Here is a 20,509-nt window from a genome sequence, read left to right as displayed (position 1 = left end):
TGGGGCTGAATGTTATGGATTGACACTGCACAAAGAATTTATCTGAGAAAGAGCTACAGACTGTGCTGCCACAGGAGAAGGTAAGGGTGGAGGGGACGCACCACCATGGGTGAGGCAACGGCTGTCCAGGAGGCAAGGCACTTTGCTGTCTAATGCAGACCTGATACTCTGAAGTCAGCGGCTGCTTTAACCTTAATTTCTCTGGAAATACTGAAAACAAACAAACAAAATCTACAAAGCAATCTTGGATCTTTTCTAAAAATGCATAAAAGCAAAATTGATGGAAGATCTAAGAAGCCATTGGGCTCAGACACATTTTGTTTGCTGCCTTAAGTATGCGATTATTCACATTAAAAATTTAGATGATGAGAATTTTTCAGAATTTGACATATTGCAGCACTGTCTTGTCTCCCCCATCATTTAAATTGCATTTGTTAACTTTCATGGGACGCACAGAGCTGTCAGATCTGGCAGTAACAGCAACAACAGAGCAATCTTGAGGGAAATTTGTTGAGTATTTTTAACTAGATTGTACCGGTGGATATTCAGCCATCATCTCCTTCTACTACCTGCAATTAATTGTGCCAATAACCTCTGCAGTCTAATGAGGCCAAGCTGCAATCAAAGGCTTAGTGGTTTTTGTAAAAGCACAGCTGCTGGATTATAAAGTGCTCTTAATGCAAGGCTGCTATGGAATGTCCTCTTGAAATGTTAGTGGTTGCAGAATATACCAGCCAGCACGATAACTGTGGTTCACAGGCAGAGCAGATCAAAATTCTGCTCCAGGTATTGACTGCTGCCTCACACCTCCCTGATTTTTCCTGGAGAGGGAACAGACTTCGGTGTGCTGGGGTCATTAATCCTTGAGTCTGTTTTGCCTCTGTCCTGTGGAGCTTGTGTCAATTCATCCTGCAGTGCACCCTGGAAGGCTGCTCTTTTCTGAAAGCTGCGGGAGGAGGCAATGCTGTGGCACTTCCATAGTGCTTGCAATTTTCTGTGTGGTTTTGACTTGGTTAATTAGGGTTGCTCTCTGTCGAAGTTGATTATAGGAGACACGAAGTTCTAATTACTGAGCATAATGCAGGTAAGTGATAAATGAGCAGTGTAGTCCTTGCTTCATGTCAGCTCAGACATCAGCTTTAACATTTCCGTGTGAACCACTTGTGCTTTAACTTCCTCAGAACTAAGAGATCGGAAGCATTAGCAGCCAAACTAGGAATGCTGCTAACAAAGACCGAGTAGACAATGCTGAAGTGAAGATGCACAGCTGTTCAGCTCCTTAGTAACTATAAGGTACTTGGTGCAGTACAAACAAATACGTTTCTAGTTGGATTTCCAGAGGTTAGTAGGGATTTTCACAGCTGACATTATTTGAGAGTTTTATCGTTATTTTCCTAGGCGTGTAGCTCTGCAGTCCTCTCTGTTCAGGGATGAATTATGGTTTAAATTAGAAGTACATTTTACCTCGGGCTGAACTGGATATAATTAGATCACAAAAGCTTTTTGTTGAAGCTAACTAGCAGTTCTTTGAGTGCAAGTGCAGTTTTGAATTCTTTCTCAAAACAGGAAATTTGTCAACTTTTGAAAGGCAAGGAATTCTTTGTGTTCTGTTTCAAAAGTTTTAACAGGATCAGTTCTGATGTCTACCCTGGGCAGGCCTTAGCCAGCTCAACCTCTTTATGATTCTTTTAGCACTGGCTTCATCTTAAATCGCCGATTTCTTGTTTTTCTTTTTTTTTTTTTTTCCCCCTGGTTTTCCCTTCTTTCCCAATTATTTGTATAGAATAACCACTCCCTTTCCTGACTAGAAAATTGATCTCTTCATGCGGTGGGATTTCTTGGGCACTTAGGCAACTTTACTCAATTGGTAACATCTGCTGCAGCTTGAGTTCATCTTCCCTTATCACAAGTAGCCTGCTGACCTCTTAACTCCTAGTCCAGGTGAGGTATTGTAAAGAAGAGCCATGTTTTATTCCCTAGTCTCCATTTAGAAAGCAATAATGTCTCTAGGTGTGCTGGGAATGGTTCTCTTTTACTATGGTTAAGTTTTATATCACTGGTGAGTATTGATATGTTACTTGACAGTCTCCTGGGAGTGATTTAGAGGTCTTTGCCGCCTTTGTTTTTTTACGTCCATTCTTTTCTGATGCATAGTGTGGCTGCTTGAATCCACATGTAAATTACTTTGGTAAATGAATTAGATAATTTCCTCTATCATCTTGTCTCTTGCTGCAGCAACACCCAGCGGGGTTTCTAACAAGTTTGAGTTCTCCCAGTTTCTTCAATCGAATGTCTTTGAAGCAGCTTCTCTTTGTGAATTTTATTTTTTCAGTCAATAAATATTGAAGCAACATTTTTGTGGCTTTACTTCTATTTCTGGAAGCTTAACTGGAACAAAATTACAATTGGAGTGTCCTTATTTAGGTCATTTTCTAGGTTAAAAAATTATGTGTTCTGTGCCTTTTCTTCCATTGGTCATCATCATGACCATTTTTTGTTCTGGAAGATTTTTCTCCCATTCCTTAAATATATTTTGGTCTAGAAAAGCAAGCAACAAGTTAGGCAACTAAAATGCAAGGGACAAAGGTTTCTTGGTTTATTTTTGGTTGTGGGTTTGGTTTGGTTGGTTGGTTTTGGTTTGGTTGGGGTTTTTGGTTTGGTTGTGTTTTGTTTTTAAATAATTGTCAATATTTAAAAATTACACTATTAGCATCGTATTTTCTGTCTTTATTTTACATACAGAGAGATTTGACTGCTTTGTTAATCCACCTGCTCTCATGTTATTGTTTGCAGTAATGTGAAATTCAAGCCACTTGGGTTTCTTGTGCTTTTTCACTAAAGGCTGGGATGTTGGGATCAAAGCAATCTCCTAAATGGTTCTTAGGGAACGTTTCCAGCAGCAGGTAGCAATTGTAATGTCTGCAAAGTCCAGCAGTGTTTGATGAATTTTCACAGTTATCTGGGGCACCAGGTGTCAGTGATGGGAATCACTTGGCCTGCAGCATCTTTACCCTTGGTCATTGTACATGAAAAGTGTTGAGACTGAGTTTTCAGACTCGTGAGAAAAATCAGCTAACCATTTTGAGTTTTTCCCAAGCCACAGCCACTTGTTTGCTGGACAGTAAGTGAGAAGCAATGGGCATGCAGCACTGCAGCGCTACTTCTGTTAACTCACATTTCAGTGAAGAATTATACTAGGGTCTTGCCATGCTCCAGTTCCTGTTGCACACTGTTTTTAAAGCTTTCAGCACTCAGAAGTCCTTCTCACTGCTGTGTCTCAAGTTGCTTTTCTGGCTATTGATTGTCATCAGAAGACACTGGTACCACAGATCTTTGTGCTACTCTTTATCCCAGCAGTTCAAATGAGTTTTCTCCTAGAGAAACACAGTGAGGAGTTGGACATCCTGACTATAAGGAATAGACTACACCTTGACTGAATAAGGGAAAATCCAGTCCCGAAAGTTTATAGAGTATCACAATCTGTCCTGCTGTATTTATTCCCAGTAAAATCAAAAACGTCTTTCTGTTCCCTTCTGGTGGGGATCCCGGCTCTGTTATATTCTTCTCCTTGGGAGAATACAGGGGAATAAGAAGGGCAAATCACTGCAATTGAAATCTCCCTCGGAGGATGAATTAGGGGCTAGTTTAAAAACCAACTTTTTCTCTCGATCTGATAACTGAGCAGTCTCGGTCGAAATGCAAATATCTCTCTGTCGAACCATCTCCTGTGCTTAGCTGAGTTGTTCAGACAATTGTTCACCTAAGGAGGAGCAAACTGCTCCCTCCCACCTTTCCAGTACAGCCACAGGAGATGCTTTGCAGGGCAAGTGCTGGGAGAGGGGCAGGGAACAGTCAAATGAGATTAAATACAATTGGAAATACTAAGTTTGAGGGCACTGACCTCCGGAGCCTTAGAAGAGAGAAACTGTGGTGATAGTCTAGGAGAATGCATCTCAGTAACTCGTTGGTTTTGTTTGTTTGGTTTTTTTTGTGGTTCCTATAGGGTAGAAGCAAACAACAGAAAATTGAAACATTTTGTTTAACCTTTAGAGGCTGTATTTGCCTCTAAATTGTCAGCATCCCTGTTGCAGGGCTACAAATTATTCACCAGGAAACCTAGAAAGTCCTGCATTTTCCACGTAGGCCGAGGCTGTGATTGGTATGGTCATGTAATGTGTTGATTGCCTCTCTTAATGAGAGGTCAGCTTTTTAGAGTCCCTACTGCAGGCTGTAAATTCATCTCACTTGGACAATACTCTATTGAAGAGTGACATTGAAAGGACAGTACACTTTTCTGTGAACTGTTCAGTTTTATCCATTTTTTGCTGGAGGTATTGACTGAAATGGAATGAGATCAGACAAGGAATTGTTTTGTGTTCTTGTTGTTTGTGCATTTGGTGGAGTAATCTGATAGGTCTACCTCCTCATTTCTCTCCATTTAGTCTCTCACAGAACTTGGGAAGAAGAGCTAAAAGAAAAGGAGCTAAAAAATGGGCAGAGATGGTCTCCGAAGCTCTTTGATTTGGGTTAGGGTGTTAATGCTAATTTGATATTCAGATATCCGTGAGAGGAGAGGGATGGAATTGAATCTCCTTAAAAAGCTGCAGTAACAGCTGAGGAGTAAAACTTCTGTTGCATTTATGGCCTGTCATTATCTTCCCAGGGGGAGGAGGGGGACAGTTTTGGGGAATTATTATGTTTGTTCCTGTGTGATGACTCCCAAGTGTAATTTATTTAGTGCTAGCACATTGCTCTGCAGGCACTGGCCACCACACTGTGGAGGTCCTCGGATATTGAGCTTCTTTACATGTTTGTGCCAGCTTTCAGGAGCAGTTTTGAAGTGCCACCTGCAGCACTGGTATACCTTAAGTCCATCTGTAACTGCATACTTGAATGTTCTCTACTTCCTAGCAATTCTGAACTTTGTTTAAAATGAGAGACAAATTCTTTTCCAGAACAGACTTGGCAAGCTTTTAGAACATATTTATTTTCATTTGAATAATTTAAATTTGTTCACAGCAATTAATGTCAGTATCACCATTGTTCTGCTGTGCATCTAATGAGGCTATGGGGCCTTCTGAGTAGCTGATTCCTGTTTTGCCTACAAAAGGTCATGACTCTGAAGTGGATGTTGTTTACCAGGAACTCTGTAGTTACACACAGGAACACACAATCTTATTGAGGATGGCAGCTCAGCAAGAGACTGAGGATGTGCTTCATGGGATTCCTTTCTTTTGGAGTCCCTTTCTTTCAGTGTCTTTCATCCTGCCTCACAAACAGGGATGTAGGTTTGCAACTCAAAGGAGAATAATTTTGTACTTCAATGGTGCTGGCTTCTGTGAACTGTAACTCACAGTATGTAGCTATACTTCATATCCAACTGAGTTCTGTTCCTTTTCATCCAGGCCTAAACAGTGAATGACCTATAATGGTGCTTTATTTTGTGCTGCTGTGCTTAGGCTGCCAGAAAATGAAGAGCAGAGTAAGTTTTTAACTGTATTATTCTCAAACATTACTTTTAAAGTTATTTTCACTAAGGTGTCTGATTCAGAACTTACTAACTTGCATAGTCTGTTATAATTGGGTTTTTCTCATTATCACAGTTGTCCTAGTGATGATGATGTCAATATATATTTTCAGGAGGAAAAAAGGAAGAAAACATTTGTACTCCTTGAAGGACAAGTTTCTAGCTACACTGCTATTATTTTCTTACTAATTTAATAACCTCCATATAATAGCTGTGTAAACCTCACATTATTTCATCATATTTAGCATCTAATTTTAGCTGGCATCCAGCCATTACCACTGACTTCAGATGAGATGATACCCATGCATGTTTCATGCGTTTCCGTATCAAATTTTTACTAAGCTATTAATCCTGTCTCATAAAAACCTTTTTTTATTTGAATATGTATTGCACTAAACCCAAATGCTATACTCAAGCTATGGATTGAACTCATAGAAGCAAGGTATAAGGTACTGTAATGTCTTTCAAAATTGTGCTGCATTTACCAAATGTGCTTAGATTGAATTACCTGAAAGTGTAATCTGCAAAAGCACTTGTGCATGCACATTTTTTCACTGTCACAGGAAGCAGTCTCCAGTCACACTGTTTAACAAGTACCACTGAACAGGAGGGTCTCATTGTTTTTAATAATAAGCTCCATTCAGTTTAATTTACTCTGACTTTTTCTAAAGACAACCTCTTTCAGGATTACCGTGAATAACTTTATTGTGTATTTCTCAGTGCTGAAGGTTTTCAGCAGAAGCAGCTCTTGCTTCTGTCTTTGGAGTGAGAAAACAAAGTTAAAGAAAACAGGCTGAGCTCAGCTATCCTCAACCTTCGAATTTTTGCCGCTTGATTCCTGGACGCTCTTTCAGGATGAGAGTAATTTGAACAGTGCTTTGTTGTTGCTGTTGTCGGAAAAGAAAACAGTTTGTCTTAATATCATGTAGTTAATTCAGAAAATTCCATTAATAAGTAGTGCTTCCACTATAGTAATTGATCAGGTTTCAAAATCAGAGATTTAATTTCAAGGCTAGTTTTAGCTTTTCTATACTGCCATCTTGCTTTAGGACGTGTCCACTCCATCACTGTGGAGAGCACTAGCTCTAACAACAAGCCCATGCAGATGGAGCTCAGTTATGAAAAAGACATTACAAAACCAGTAGCAATTCATTTTAAGGTTGAAGACAAAGCCAATAGTTTTACCATATGGACACTGTTTTGTGTGGCCTCATTAACAGCATGATGTAAGTATAGCCTGTTTTCTTCAGCTTGGTGTAACCCAAGAAAACTTCACAGCTGGCAGAGGTCAAAAGTGCTGTTGCATTGGGTTACGGAAAGCAGGATGGTCACAGTGGGGGGTAAGAGTGGTTGTGAGAGGCACAGGTACCAGTGTCCAACCAAACTAGGTGGCTGGACTACTGTTTTACTCATGGTAACCTACCCTAACTCCTACTCAAAGCAGGGTAGCTATGGTGTCAGACCAGGTTGCTCAGGAAAGTTCCCAGTACTGGAGACTGCAGAACCTCTCTGGCTAACCTGCTCCACTGCTGCACTGTCGTTCAGCGTAAAAAACTAGACTTCGTGGTTTAACAAGCACCAATTTTCTTTGATTTACTATCTCTGTTCCTGTTAATACAGCCTGGGATACTCTTGGCCTTTGTTGCTGTGTTAGTAATATTAGCCTCCTCAACACTGAGGAGCCTTGTTACAAGGCTTGCTTTCATTCAATCCCAAATAAAAATTAATTAGAAGTATGAGCACAAAGAAGTGAGTGGCTTTATTCTGTCAGCTTTGCTTCTTGTTTCAGACTTGGAGTATGTCAGCTGTCTTTTGATTATACAGGCCATGAGGTAAAAATCTGCAGAATAAAGCATGACATGCACAGAAAAGCTGAGGTAGATAGGCAGTGTAGTTTTCTTTAACCTGATAGAATTGCTGTGGTGCTTGCACATCTTGCTGCCTGTTTTGTGTTTGTTTAAACATCAGGTTAGAAAATGTAGGTATCTGCATTTCTAAAACAACATACATCCAAAGCAATTCCGCCAATTCCTTACTATGCTTTGTGAAAACATTCCTGGGAGATATGCATTAAAAGAAGAAGAGATGTTAGTAGCGTGCGTCATTAATGTGACTCATACACTGCTATCAAATTTCTAATAAACAGAAAACTCAATATACAAAATCCAACAAACTGCCCTTATTTGTGATAATACAGTAAAGCCCCTGGTAATAATGAACATATGATGGGAAACCTTTTAATTATTCTGAGTATGCTTTACCTTATACTGATGCATCAGCAGCAATTTGTGTTCCATTTGTTGGTGGTGCGAAGCTTCTCTATAAGCAGCCTGATTTGTACTGAAGCAGAAAGATTTCTGGGTAATGAAACAACTGCAACTGCTGTTTGTTTAGCAAATGCAGTCTGGTTTGAAAGCTGAAACACTGTTTATTTGAAAAATTGAAATAAATGGAACCTCCCATAAACTTCATTCTGTTTTCCAAAAACAAGCAAACAAAACAAAGAGCAAACTTTATATTTTGTGTTGTAGCAAGACAAAAATTTCCCTTTTTTTTTTTTTTTTTTTTGCTAGTGCTTGGTTTTTCTTCCGTAGGCTGTATGCTGAGTGTCCAAGGTTGAAAACTCCATTGAGATAATGAAATATTTCACTTGTTCTCAATAAAATATTGCAGCAAAGATAACCTGTCATTCAAATCACTTGCTTGGGTACTTCACGAACTGCATCATCCACTTTTTCACCTAAAATTGTGCTCCTACTCTTTCAGCATCCTGTAGGTACCTGCACATCTCTGTAATTTCCATTACAGGCTTCACCTTGATCTGTGAGATCAAACAACCCAGTACCTTCTCAGTAAGGGTTCTACTCAACTGGCTTTTGAAAATCTATTTGCTAAGTCTTGCGTAATACAATGGAGTGCTTAGTTGCTCTGTTTGTCTTTTATCACTTCCTTCTGGCTAAAATTCAGACGATCTGAAATACGGAAAGGGTGTTTAATAGTGCCAAAGTCATGGAGAAAGGTTTGGAAACTGCAGGCTAAGGTCCTCAGGTCCAAGCCAGTGCTGTTTAATCAGCAGTGTCCAAAAAACTCTGAGACCTCTTGTGGTGGTAAAGATGTTGCTTTTGATTTTAAAACCTTTTTATGGTGTGGTTTTGTAGTGTTTTTTTGGTTTGGTTTTGGTTTGGTTTTTTCTGTGGGCCATAAATTCCAGCCCAATGAAAGAGTGCAGACACTTATTTTCCAGCACAGAGAACATCTTTGAAGTTGGATATCCATTTAGGGGGAATGGAAAGAGAAGTGGCTGCGCATATCCATCAACATCACAAGCTGCTCTGGCAAGTGTCAAGTTGCCTATATGCCGTCAAAGCTTTGTTCTCAGCTAAGTGAAAAAAATATCCCTGAAGTAGGTGATGTCCTAAAGCAAGATCTGAGGCCTGCTTTGTCCCATCTCAGTGTGTGATGGTGGCTCCTGTTCTCACTGCAAGCCAGGGTTTGGGTCTGAGGAAAGCGACCACTGGATCAAGCTCTCAGACAGCTTCTTCTGTGGTGGGTAGGATTTGGACAAGGGTTGTCTGGGAGAAAGTTGAACATAATAGCTGATTGATGGTTTGCTGGAAACACTCTGCAGGGGGGTATGTTCTCTTTTGAATAGCTCTGTAGGTGCTGTTCCTCTGAAAGACTAGCGTGTGACTTTCCTTGGCTGGGGTACATGCAAACTGAAACCAGGGAGTGTGCAAAGAAATAAATTTTGGTCCATTCTGGAAAGGGGAGATCTGAATGCAGGTATATCTTATTCCCATTACTGTAGCTTCATATTGTATACTTTTTGGGACTGGCGTTTGTGTGATAGCACATCTCCAGGCAAAGGAGTCAGCTGGAGTTGACCTTTAGCTGAGCATCTGTATGATGTTTTTATAGTAAGTCTTTCACTGTATAGTTAAGTACCTAACCAACACCCAGTAACGCCTTCTGCTTAAAGCAAAGGTTTTAACATTAAAGAGCTATTTGGATGATCTGAGATTTATTGCAGAAGACAGTACAATTCTGGGAGCCAGGAAAAGGCAGAGCTGTTTCAGTGGAGAAATGCCAGGGTTGCGGAGGGTCATTTTTGGACCAGGCCAAATGGAAAAGATGTGCCTGTGTGATATTTCCATAGCAGTGGATGGTAACACCTGCAGATACCTAAAGGCACTAGATGTTGCCAGTGACTTGTTTATTCCTGTTATATTCTTTGGCTCCGTGGGCTACTCTCTGATGGTTTTGCAACTTGCCAGGGACAGTTTCATTTTGTGTTATTTTTATCTCCCTGCAATAAAACTTTTGAATCAATCTGTCTTTTATGGTCAAGCCTGACACTGAATGCTGAAATGGCTAAAGATGATCTTCCTTGCTGTCAGCTGTGCTGGTTATGTTCAATGCCATATGTGAATTGACTTAAAAGCTATCAGCATGCTAAAGAATATGAAAAATAATTATCTTGAGTGCTGTTGCAAAGAGTTCAATTTCTCTGCCAGTTATGCAGTGAGCAGCGGGAATGCCCCAAAGACAGATGTGTTTATCTGGGTTTGCTTGTTGGCTGTTTTACCAGCTGTTGCAGGCGAAACACAGATCTGCACTGGACAACTTGCCTGATAGTTTTCAAGCAAGCGGAAGTGCTGTTTTATTTTAAACAGTCTATTTTAAGCCATTTATATGAACACATGAGCATGCTTGGTCACATATTCAGTCAGTACCTTTGGAGCTTAGAACCTGCTCCTGAGATGTTCTTGGAGTATTAAAGGGGACGTGTAAGTGGCCTCAGGAAGCGTTGAAGGGGTTGATGTCTCTGAAGATTAGAGCTACACATTTCAATGGCAAAAACTTTCCCATTGTGCTTGCCTTAAGGAAAACTTCACTTCACAGAACATGTTAGCGTCCACTGTGTAACTTGTTCCTATCTAGGGGCTTGAACCACGATTGCAGGCAAGAGCTCTTGTCTTCTTGAATCCTGCTTTGTTTTCACCATACCTGCTTGTGGTTTAGTAAAATTTTTTTGTTCATTTGGTTTTGGTTTTGTTTGGTTTTTTCCTTGTTTTTTGTGTTGTTTTGGGGTTTGCTTTTTTTTTTAATTGCTGATGAGAGAAAGGATGGCTGTGGGTTGCTATTAGCCCTGAGATTAGAGTAAGGGTTTAATAGCTCTTGGCTGGGAACCTCAGAAACCTTTTACAGGTCATATTTTTAGAAGTTCATAACACTTGCAGTTGGGACCAGACTTTTGGGTGTCGCTGAGAAAGCAGAAGTGTTTTGTTTTGGTTTTGTGTGTGTTTTCCTGTTTTGTTTTTTTACAAATTGTATGGCATTATCCTGTTTGTAAAAAACAGCAATCGAGTGAGTCCACATGGAGGACATTGTTTGCCTAACACCTGATCTGCAAGTGTCTGTTCTTGCAGGAATCAGCAGGTATCGATACCTGACATTTTGATGTGTTTGTAGCTTCTTCTTCAATGTCAACTAAAGAAGTATCAGTGACCCTAAGAGATACTTAATTGTTTTTGTTTTTCTTTGAGAGTTGTACAAAATAATCAAAGCATAGAAATACGTCTGCTGGTCCTGACAGCTTTTGTTTGTTTCAGCAACAGATTAAGCACGTTACAAGATTTGACAGTTTTACTGCACAATTTTACTCTTTGCTTCAGTAAATGGATATTTCTGAAAACAGGATCTAGTACACAGTATTTATGCCAAAATAGAGCTTCCCTGTTATAAACTTAAAATTGAAAGTTATTTTAACTCTGTCTTCATGATGTATACAGATTTTTTATCATTTAATAAGGAAGCATCTTGTAAAATCTTCATTAATGTTTGAAAAGGGTTTGCTACAGTTCCCAACTTTCTATAATATTCATAGATTTTATGTCAAAGTCAGTAAGGAATGATATCTGAATAACTGAGAGTTATATTCAGAATTACATCTAATATTCATGTTGTTAGCATGTGTGTACGCTGCCATTATTGATCTGCAACCATCATTTTAAATACACTTGCTTTGAACACCATTTTAGTGGGGTGGGTTATTTTTCAGTATCATGCTGGCTTTTGCTTAATGCTTTTTTAAAATATTATTCTGAACAGACCTTCCTGCATGGAGACATGGGATTTGAGGCTGCAAGACAGATGCAGACAGTGACAGCAAGATGATAATGATGATAATAATAACAATAATACATACATTTTGATTATAAGTGGTGGTGTTTCCTTAGCAGTTTGGTGCTCTGCAGGAACAAATAGTAAGACTGACAGCAGCATGGTGTGTCTACAGGAAAGACTTTAGACAGCAAACTATTAACGAGAGTTACTACTGAATGCTGATAAACTTTTCCAGTAAAAAAAGAAAGCTTGCAATGGTTTCTGCACCTGCTAGGAGTATCCTAGTAACATCACTGGGGGAACTCTATGCCACAACTTTTTCTGAGTGCTTTTTGCTGAACATAGCAGCAGTTGTAAAACAAAGGCCAAGAGCAACTTAAGCTCTTCAAAATGCTGCTGCTTAATTCATTTACTCAGATAAATGTTCATGGTGGTGTTTTCTGCCTCAAGGATAAATACCAGGTTGCAGAATCATCCACCAGATCATCCAATGGCATTTTAGTTAAACGTGAATGTCACTTAATCTAAAATGTGATTTTGTACTTGCACGAAAATTACTGTTAGTATTTAACACTAGTTTTTGCCTTGTGAAGTAACCAAGAGTCCCTGCTGCCTTCTGTCTCCTCTGGCAGCTAAGGGCTTTCTGTGCAACACAGAACAGGGAAACACAGAGCACTGCCAGGTAGCAGGAAGAGACCATCGTTCCATTAAAAAAATAGAAGAAAGCTTTTATTTTTTTTTTTGGTCCGAGAAGTTGTAAGAGGTCATTGTCCTACTGTATGCACAGGTTTCAGGTGAGTCCCTGCTTTGTTCTTTGTCATCAGCTTTCATGGAAAATACTTATTTCAGGTTTTCCTACATCATTTGCTGGAACCATTTCAGAGGTTCTTGCTGGGCTTGCTCTTACTGGCCTTGCCATCTTGCAAAGGGGAGAAGGGCAGTGTTTACCTTTGTGATTTATGGATGTGAGAGTTGAGACGAAGGACAAAGACCAATCCTTTTCAGCCCTCTGAGCTGGGGCTGCAGTTACTGTGAGGGAGCTGGGTCACCCTCTCAGCCCCTCCGAGCTTCTGCTTTCACCATGCAGAACAGGGGCAATATTACTGTCTGTCTCTCACCAGAAGAGATGGTGATGTAGCCTAAAAAATGCATGCAATTTTAACAAGATTTTGTCCTTTGTCCAGTTTGGTAGATAATTTCTAGTTCTAGAATGCAGTAAAAAATTTGGAATTTTTACGATTTCTATTCAAGAAAGGGACAAAGCCTGTTACTGTTCTTCCCCTGTCATCCTCTGCGTTCTGATTTGGTAACAAGATTTTGTACTTAGATTACTGGGTATTTACCCTTTTCATTAGCTACTTGGAAAATACAGATTCTGTATGGTTTCATATGTCAACCATCTTCTAAAAAGTCAGCAGTCATCAGACACATCTCTCTCAGCTCCCTGTTTATTAAGCTAAATGTTGCTTTAAGCTAGAATTTACCAAACAAAATAACATGCTTTAGGTATCCTTCTGTTTCCTTCATTATAAAGGCACTTGAAAAATGCTAGTACCATTTCCCTTCTCTTTTAAATATTACAGTATCACAGTATCACAGTATGTTAGAGATTGGAAGGGACCTCAAAAGATCATCTAGTCCAATCCCCCTGCCAGAGCAGGAATACCTAGATAAGGTCACACAGGAATGTGTCCAGGCGGGTTTTGAATGTCTCCAGAGAAGGAGACTCCACAACCCCCCTGGGCAGCCTGTTCCAGTGTTCTGTCACCCTCACTGAGAAGAAGTTTCTTCTCAAGTTTAAGTGGAACCTCTTGTGTTCCAGTTTGTACCCATTACCCCTTAAATATTCCCTAGTAATTTCCCAAAGAAAACTAGCTGAACATAAGGTGCTTGTTCTGAGGAAATACAAGAATTTTTCAGTGAAAATCTGTCACTGTTAATAGAAAAAAACACTATTCCATCCAAACAATATGTATTTTTTTCCCCTCCTTCTTCAGGTAATGTGATCCCTGTTCTCATGAATCACCTGTCGCAGTCACACCCCATTTCTCTGTCAGAAAGAATATGCCGTACCATATCAGACATGAATGTGGATCTTGTGATGGTCACGCAGGAAACTTTAACAGACCAGCTAGTGAAAAATTATCCAGGTGATGAGCTCATTTCTCCCTCCTTTTAAAAGTGACTGTATCATCAAGATTGAACATATTGAATGATATCGGGCAAGTGGTCACTGAATGTTTACAAGCAAAGCTGACAACACGAAAGAATATAAATTAACATGCAACTGGTAGAACGCACGCATGAGCATCACTAACATTGTCTTGAATGCAATCCTTTTTACAGATTTTAATGAATCATCTTTGAAAATAGGAGGGAACTAAGTGCAGTAGCATGTTGAGAGTATGCCCTTTCCAGAGGGTGGAAAAGCATGGATGAAGTATTATGTGCCGGATATGGAGCAGCACAAAATACACTGTGTGTCAGATCACAAAGACTTTGAATCCCCCTTTAAGAGACGGGAATGTAGCTGACTTTAGCAGCAAAGAGACTGGGTAGGAGTCTACATCTGGTATTTGCTATCACAGAAAAACAACCAGCCTCAAATTCAGGTTCTTGTTTCAAATTCCAGTCCCTTCACGAAATCAAATTACTTACACTAAATGTAATTATCTTCTGATGGGGTAGCAGCACCTTCCCTTAAATGCTGTGGTTTCAATCTGAAAAATGTTCAGTTTCCCTTAGATCTGCAATGTTGAAGTGTGTGTGTATGTGTGTACATGAGACTTCATAAACGCTCATTACGGCCCTCTGCAGGAGGTTACTTTGTTTGATACTGAGCTTCCTTTTTTGAATCTTCTTAATCTTATAGCTCTGTAGACATTACATACAGATTGATCTGGTACACATTTTCAGTAGCTGGAAAAATGTTAATGCAACCCCATAAAGTGCCTCAGAACCCGCCAGGCACATGATATAGTCCATATGTACACTGAGAAACCACAAGATAGCATTTTTAGATCAGCCAGAAGCAGCACACTCAAAGTTTGTAGGGAGAGAGCATATTTCTTGCTATGTTTTCACAGATGCAAAGAGAGCAGTGTTGCTCATTCAAAGGAGAACTTCCTAAGCTCCATCACAGCAATGCTGCAGTGATAACCAGAACCACAGCTGGCCTCTACCTTCCTCCTCAGGTGACTTTGCCTTATCAGTGAGGAATGGCCGCGGCAGAGTTAAAAAGGGCTTTACAGATCAGTCCTTGAGAGGACACCGGACACCGGCAGGACTGCACCTACGAGAGCCCTCGGCTGGATGATGTTTCTGTGCTGCCCTCATCTGACTGTCCGAGAAGCCGCAGTCTATGCTGGCTCCGAGATTTGGGGCAGCCTTTGCTGCCTCCATGTGTAGACACTGCTGCAGAGGGGGTCTGTTCCTGGTCTGCAGGGTACAACAACAGTTGCTGGCTCTGGAAGCTCAGCAGAGTAGTGATGTATTTAAAAAAAAAAAATAAAATAAAAAATCCTGCCTTTTGTTTGGTGATTCTGGACACTTTCATGTCTTTCATGTTGAAATTGAGCATGCCCTACTCAAACTTCAATTGACAGGTCAGTTTCAAACTTCTTTTGGAATCCTGTAAACTGAATACATTGGGTATTTCATGTTTAGTTCCTCTCAGATCTGTTGTAAATAAGTTATTTTTTGGCCAGCTCCCATTTTATTTGAAAACTTACTTTTGATTTGAAATATCTGTGTCTTTATTGCAGGCATTGCAGTCCCCTCCCACAATATCTTATATAATATCCTTGGTACTCTAATTAAAGAAAGGAAAATCTATCATTCGGGAGAAGGATACTTCATTGTGACTCCCAACACATATTTTATCACAAATGATGCCAAGGAAGACAATAGAAGAGTCACATTGGAGGACAGTTGTTGCTGTTCAACATCTTCAGTCACTTACCTGGTAAACATCAGTCTCTGTGCAGACCTAGTGAAAGAAAACATTCCTACTGTATCCTGTTATAGATCCTGCCATTGTTTCCCTGACCAGAATATGCTCTGTGATAAAAGACACGCTCACCTAATGAACTATGACTGTAAAGGAGGATATAAGAAAAGCTGCAGTGAATTGAGGCCTTCAATCCAAACTCAAGGGATCTCCACATCTGCTGAAAACCATTTCTGGGACACCATCAAATCACTGACATCTGTGAAACAGAAAATAAAAGGCAAAAGGTTTAGCCTTAGCCTTTTCTGGAGAAGTGCTTCTAGAAAAGAAAAACATAAGGAGGAGTATTCCACTTTTTCAGCCCAGTTTCCTCCCAAGGAGTGGCCAGTCAGGGATGAAGATGACCTAGATAATATTCCACGTGATGTTGAACATGAAATCATCAAGCGTATTAACCCTATTCTTACAGTTGATAATTTGATTAAACACACAACATTAATGCAGAAGTTTGAGGAGCAGAAAAATTGTATCAGTAAGGGTACCTCGGCTGAAGTGTCAATAGTCAGGCTAAACCATCTTTCAAAGGATTGTATTCAAAAGACACAAAATAAAACAGCAAAACAGACCAGGAAAACAAAATCAAAGAAAGAGAAGCAAATTAGCAGAAGAAACAGGACATCTCACATACATGAGCTAACATCTCAAAATCAGAAACTGGAAGACAACTTTTTGCTGCCTATTGGAAACCAGCAGCCATCTGATGTAGCAGTGGCATCCCATGTCATATATAAAAAACAAATTAAGAACCCTTTTCAGGGTCTGTCATGGAGATGCAACTTTAATGTAAAAGGGCACAAAGGTACCCTGAATAGTCAACTGAGGTCCAGGACTCGAAAACAAGAAAGGGCTCTACAAAGGCCACAGTCTTTGGACTTCTCAAAAACCTTTGACTATGAAACCAAACAGCTGGCTACAAAGACACAGGCTGACAAAGCCAAGCAAAGCACACCACATGCTAATAAGTCTTCCCTCCAACTAAAGAAAGACAGTTTTAGTAAAAACTTTAGTCATCCACAAGGCAGTACTTTGCAAAAAGATAATACAAACAAATACTTCCTGGCGAGTAATATTTTGGAAAAAAATATCTACAGAAGATCAGTAAAAAAAAATCCTGGGGATAATAAAACATCCCTTCACTCCTACACTGAAGGAAATGGTGAGTGCAAAGAAGATGCAAAATTTTCATTACATCTGAAAGATGAGCATTGCAGATGCAAAGCTGACACTGTATGTGAGTTATTAGATCAAACAGCAAATGAATTTCAAAATGTCCATCTTTCAAATTATACAGCCAACATTAACCCGGTAAAAAAACCTGGTGTGAAATACAGACAAAAGACTGGTAAAAAGAGTGAACTTACGTTTAAATATGATTGTGCCAGCCATCCTGGATCAATGAAGCTAGAAAGTGATGGATTTACTGGTAACTGCCATCTTCTGTATGAAAAAGCACATGATGGTGACAACTGCAACACATTACATTTGGATGACAATTCTGAAGGCAAAGAACAATGTCACCTGCCTCCTGGCCACGCTTTTTCAGATATAAGAGACTGGATCAAAGCTGCACAAAAGGTGGGGACAGCTATGTCCCTAAAAAACTGTGAGATTCATACTTATCCCATCGAGTACGACACAACTGTAACTGAAGGTCACTCTGGAGACCAGGGATATGAGGAAAGTGCTACTTTTGCAAAATCAACTCATGGCTCAAAAGAGCATCCAAAACCGGATTTTATGGAAGAAAGCTGTTTATGGAGTCAGGTTCTTCCAATAGGTCACAGAAAGGATGAAGAAACTGGCCTTGCTGAATGTGCAAAAGCTTCAGCTGTAGCAGATTTCAGACACACTGATGAGGCTGACTCAGATGCTGACACTTTGCAGAACTTCATCTATGAGATGGGTGAAGAGGTGGCATGTTCTGCTTTGGGCTCACAGATCAAAGAAATGAGAAACCCTCTGGGAAGAAAAGATCTATTTTTTAGAAATGCATGTACTGTGATACCTGGACAGAAACAGTCAGAAAGGACAGAAAACTACAGCATTACAGGAGACAGTGGAATTGACTCCCCAAGGTAAGAAAACACATGTTAATATTAATAATTATTATTATATAAATATTATATTAATATAATATTATTAAATGTTTTATCTTCAAATTAACATTCAGATTTTGGCAGAAACATTGCTGTAAATCATAATTTCCCCCCAACAACAAAATTCTTACTATCTTTAAAAACTCCAGTGTTAAGTCCCAGCATACTCAAACTGTATAGTTTTACCATGTCTTTTTACATGTACATTCCTAAATCAGCAACACAAATGCTGCTGTTTATATCTTGGATTTGTTTTTAGAAGGCAAGAAAATAGTATGAGCTCTGCCTTGCAGATACAGCTGGCCAAGTGCAGAAATGTTAAGAAACATGATGATTGATAAACTCACTATTAAACATGTGATTGATAAACTCCTGTTAGCAAACAGGTTCAGCTCACACTGATCTTGCCATATGAAATTATGGATATTGTCCTATAGATGAAGAATTAAAAGTGCCTTATAGAGGTGTTCAATCAAAATATAAAGGACAAAATACCATCCAATTTGCTCACAATCGACAGGAGAATGTGCCCATCACTTGAGCTAGAAGCTTCTGCTTCCTTTCATAGGGTACATTTTGCCTATAACTATACTTGGAAAATCTAATGGAAAACAATTATGAAACAATTATGTATGAAACAACTGTTGCATGTGGAGAAGACCTACAAAACTGTTAACTCTAAATGCTGCAAGGGAAAAATCATATCCTTTTTTTTTTTAATAACATCACATATTCTTAGGATCTTAAAGGACTTTAAATGTAATTAAACCATTTGTGTTCTCATAACGTATCTGCTGTCCCCTTGAGCAGCTAGTATATGAGGGAACAAATTGCATACTACAGTTTTTAAAGGAATTCTGTTAGCTGGGTTTTGGTTTTTTTTTTTTTCCCTTAAGCAGCTTCGGACTGTGAACTCTTTCAAGCATGCTTCTAGTGTTGGATGCAACACTTGAAATCTGATGGATAAATTCATTTAGCAAAATGTATTTCAAAGGGTCATTTTGATTGTTCGTATTGATGCCATCTGAGGTAGCAGAAGTTAAGCCAACTCAGTTTATTTTTAGAATGTGAAGTCTGATGTCTAATAATTCTGTTATTTTAGATGGACTGAAAAGAAGATGAAGCTTCCTGCCAAATTCTAAAAGTATAAATACTAATGCAAAGAGGAAGACAAAGCAGAAGGATAATTGCAACAAAAATCCTTGTTTCAGCTAACTCTAGTCATGAATATTTATTTTTTTAACAAGATGTGTAAACTTTCCATTTGCAACACTGTAACCATACTGTAAATGCCATCAGTCACGTTTGTGAAGCTGTCTTTAAATCAAAGCTGTTAGCTAAAACTTTTAACCATAGTATTTAGAGAGTTAATGTATATTTCTGTTGTTCTCATCTTTAATCAGTTTTTGCATTCCTGTGATAATAAAAATGAGAACTGATACACTTCATTCTGATCACACTATTAACCTGGAAAGGGTATATGCTGCTCTAATAGGAAATGTATCAGTTGGATAGGACTGTTTTACAGTGTAATTCTTAAAAGTGTTTCTTGCTTGCGCCACAGAAATAACACCACACACCCTCTTCCCTGTCCAGAGAACAGGGCAAACGAACTAGATCAGCATGCACCTTGTTACTACAAAAGTTCCTTGAATCATAGAATAGTCAGGGTTGGAAAGGATCTTAAGATCATCTAGTTCCAACCTCCCTGCCATGGGCAAGGACACCTCCCACTAAACCATGTCACCCAAGGCCTCATCCAACCTGGCCTTGAACACCGCCAGGGATGGAGCATTCACAACTTCCCTGGGCAACCCATTCCAATCCTGAAGTTCTCTCACTGTGTCCTGAAGAAATCTTAGCTGTCCTCCTGAATCTAGTTGGCGTTTATATCAGGCAAGAAGGATTTAGTCTTTATGAATGAAAATGTTGGTGCAGGAGACAGGTCAGTGGCATTGCTTTGACAGAAAACCTGCTGTGGTCCTGCACGCTCCTGATCTGCTCCTGACCATCACTTTCCTTTTTCCAAGGAACTAACATCCTGGCATTTGTCAGTATCACTTTACAGCTTTTAGTTTAAAAGACTAATTTTGACTTCTTAACCCCGATTTATTCCTGTAGCTAAGAGCAGACTGTGGCGGTTTCATGTTGCTAATCACCAAAGGCTGGCAGTTCTCTCAAATCTTGGAGAGGTATTTGGTCATACAGTTATTGACTACGTTAGGCTCTTTCAGTACTGAAAACCAGTAGTTATGGAGACAGAAGACTGAAGTTGTAGTTAGCAGTTTTCAAAGCTACTGGAGACTTCGTTTAAAGAAGGCGCCTCTGGCTGTTAAGTGGAAGAAACTGCGCTGGTGCTGCTGGGGCGGTGCCGAGCAGAGCCGAGCCCCGCAGAGCTCTCTCTCGCCCGATCTCAGTCACACCTGTACCATTGTCTTCCCCGTTCTCCAGCAGCTCTTCTCCTTCAGCCCCACACGCTGCCACAACCTGCTCGCAGCTTTTCCGCTTCCTTAATAAAACTCCTCCCAGGAGCTTACACGCGTATCGGGAACTCAGCATAACGCGAGTCCTGGTGAAAACCCGCTGGGCGATGCCCATGCCGCCGGACCCTGCACGCCGTGGCGGTCACCTCACGCCGAAGACGCGGACTCTCCACCAGTTCCGCCGCCTCGAGGGCACAGGGCATGATGGATCTTGAAGTCCAGGAGAGGGGGAAGCCCCGAGGCATGCTGGGCGTTGTAGTCTGGCGTC

The 20,509-nt window shown here is 40.0% G+C and overlaps 2 protein-coding genes across 3 annotated transcripts in view; both read left to right on the top strand.

Annotated features, from left to right (window-relative positions):
• CCAR1 (cell division cycle and apoptosis regulator 1) overlaps window positions 1-15,518 on the top strand; it is a 50,756-nt gene extending 35,238 nt beyond the window's left edge. Inside the window, exon 27 of one of the 2 annotated variants that reach the window (XR_013957161.1) lies at window positions 14,848-15,518. The gene's annotated coding sequence lies outside the window, so the exon portion shown is untranslated. Of the gene's footprint in view, window positions 1-14,739; window positions 14,757-14,847 lie in introns of those variants that run through there. The other variant, XR_013957162.1, reaches the window with a different exon arrangement.
• Window positions 64-19,270, top strand: STOX1 (storkhead box 1). The gene is made up of 4 exons (XM_080620649.1): window positions 64-80; window positions 13,651-13,803; window positions 15,418-17,737; window positions 18,861-19,270. Exons 2-4 carry the CDS (start codon window positions 13,671-13,673, stop codon window positions 18,898-18,900), a joined length of 2,493 nt encoding a protein of 830 aa, XP_080476775.1. The 5' UTR covers window positions 64-80; window positions 13,651-13,670; the 3' UTR covers window positions 18,901-19,270.
• The last annotated feature ends 1,239 nt before the right edge of the window (window positions 19,271-20,509 follow it).

The sequence above is a fragment of the Psittacula echo genome (assembly GCF_963264785.1).
Source record: "Psittacula echo genome assembly, chromosome: 6".
Lineage (NCBI taxonomy): Eukaryota > Metazoa > Chordata > Aves > Psittaciformes > Psittacidae > Psittacula > Psittacula echo.
Note: the sequence above shows the minus strand (reverse complement) of the source record. Positions and strands in the feature narration are given on the sequence as shown.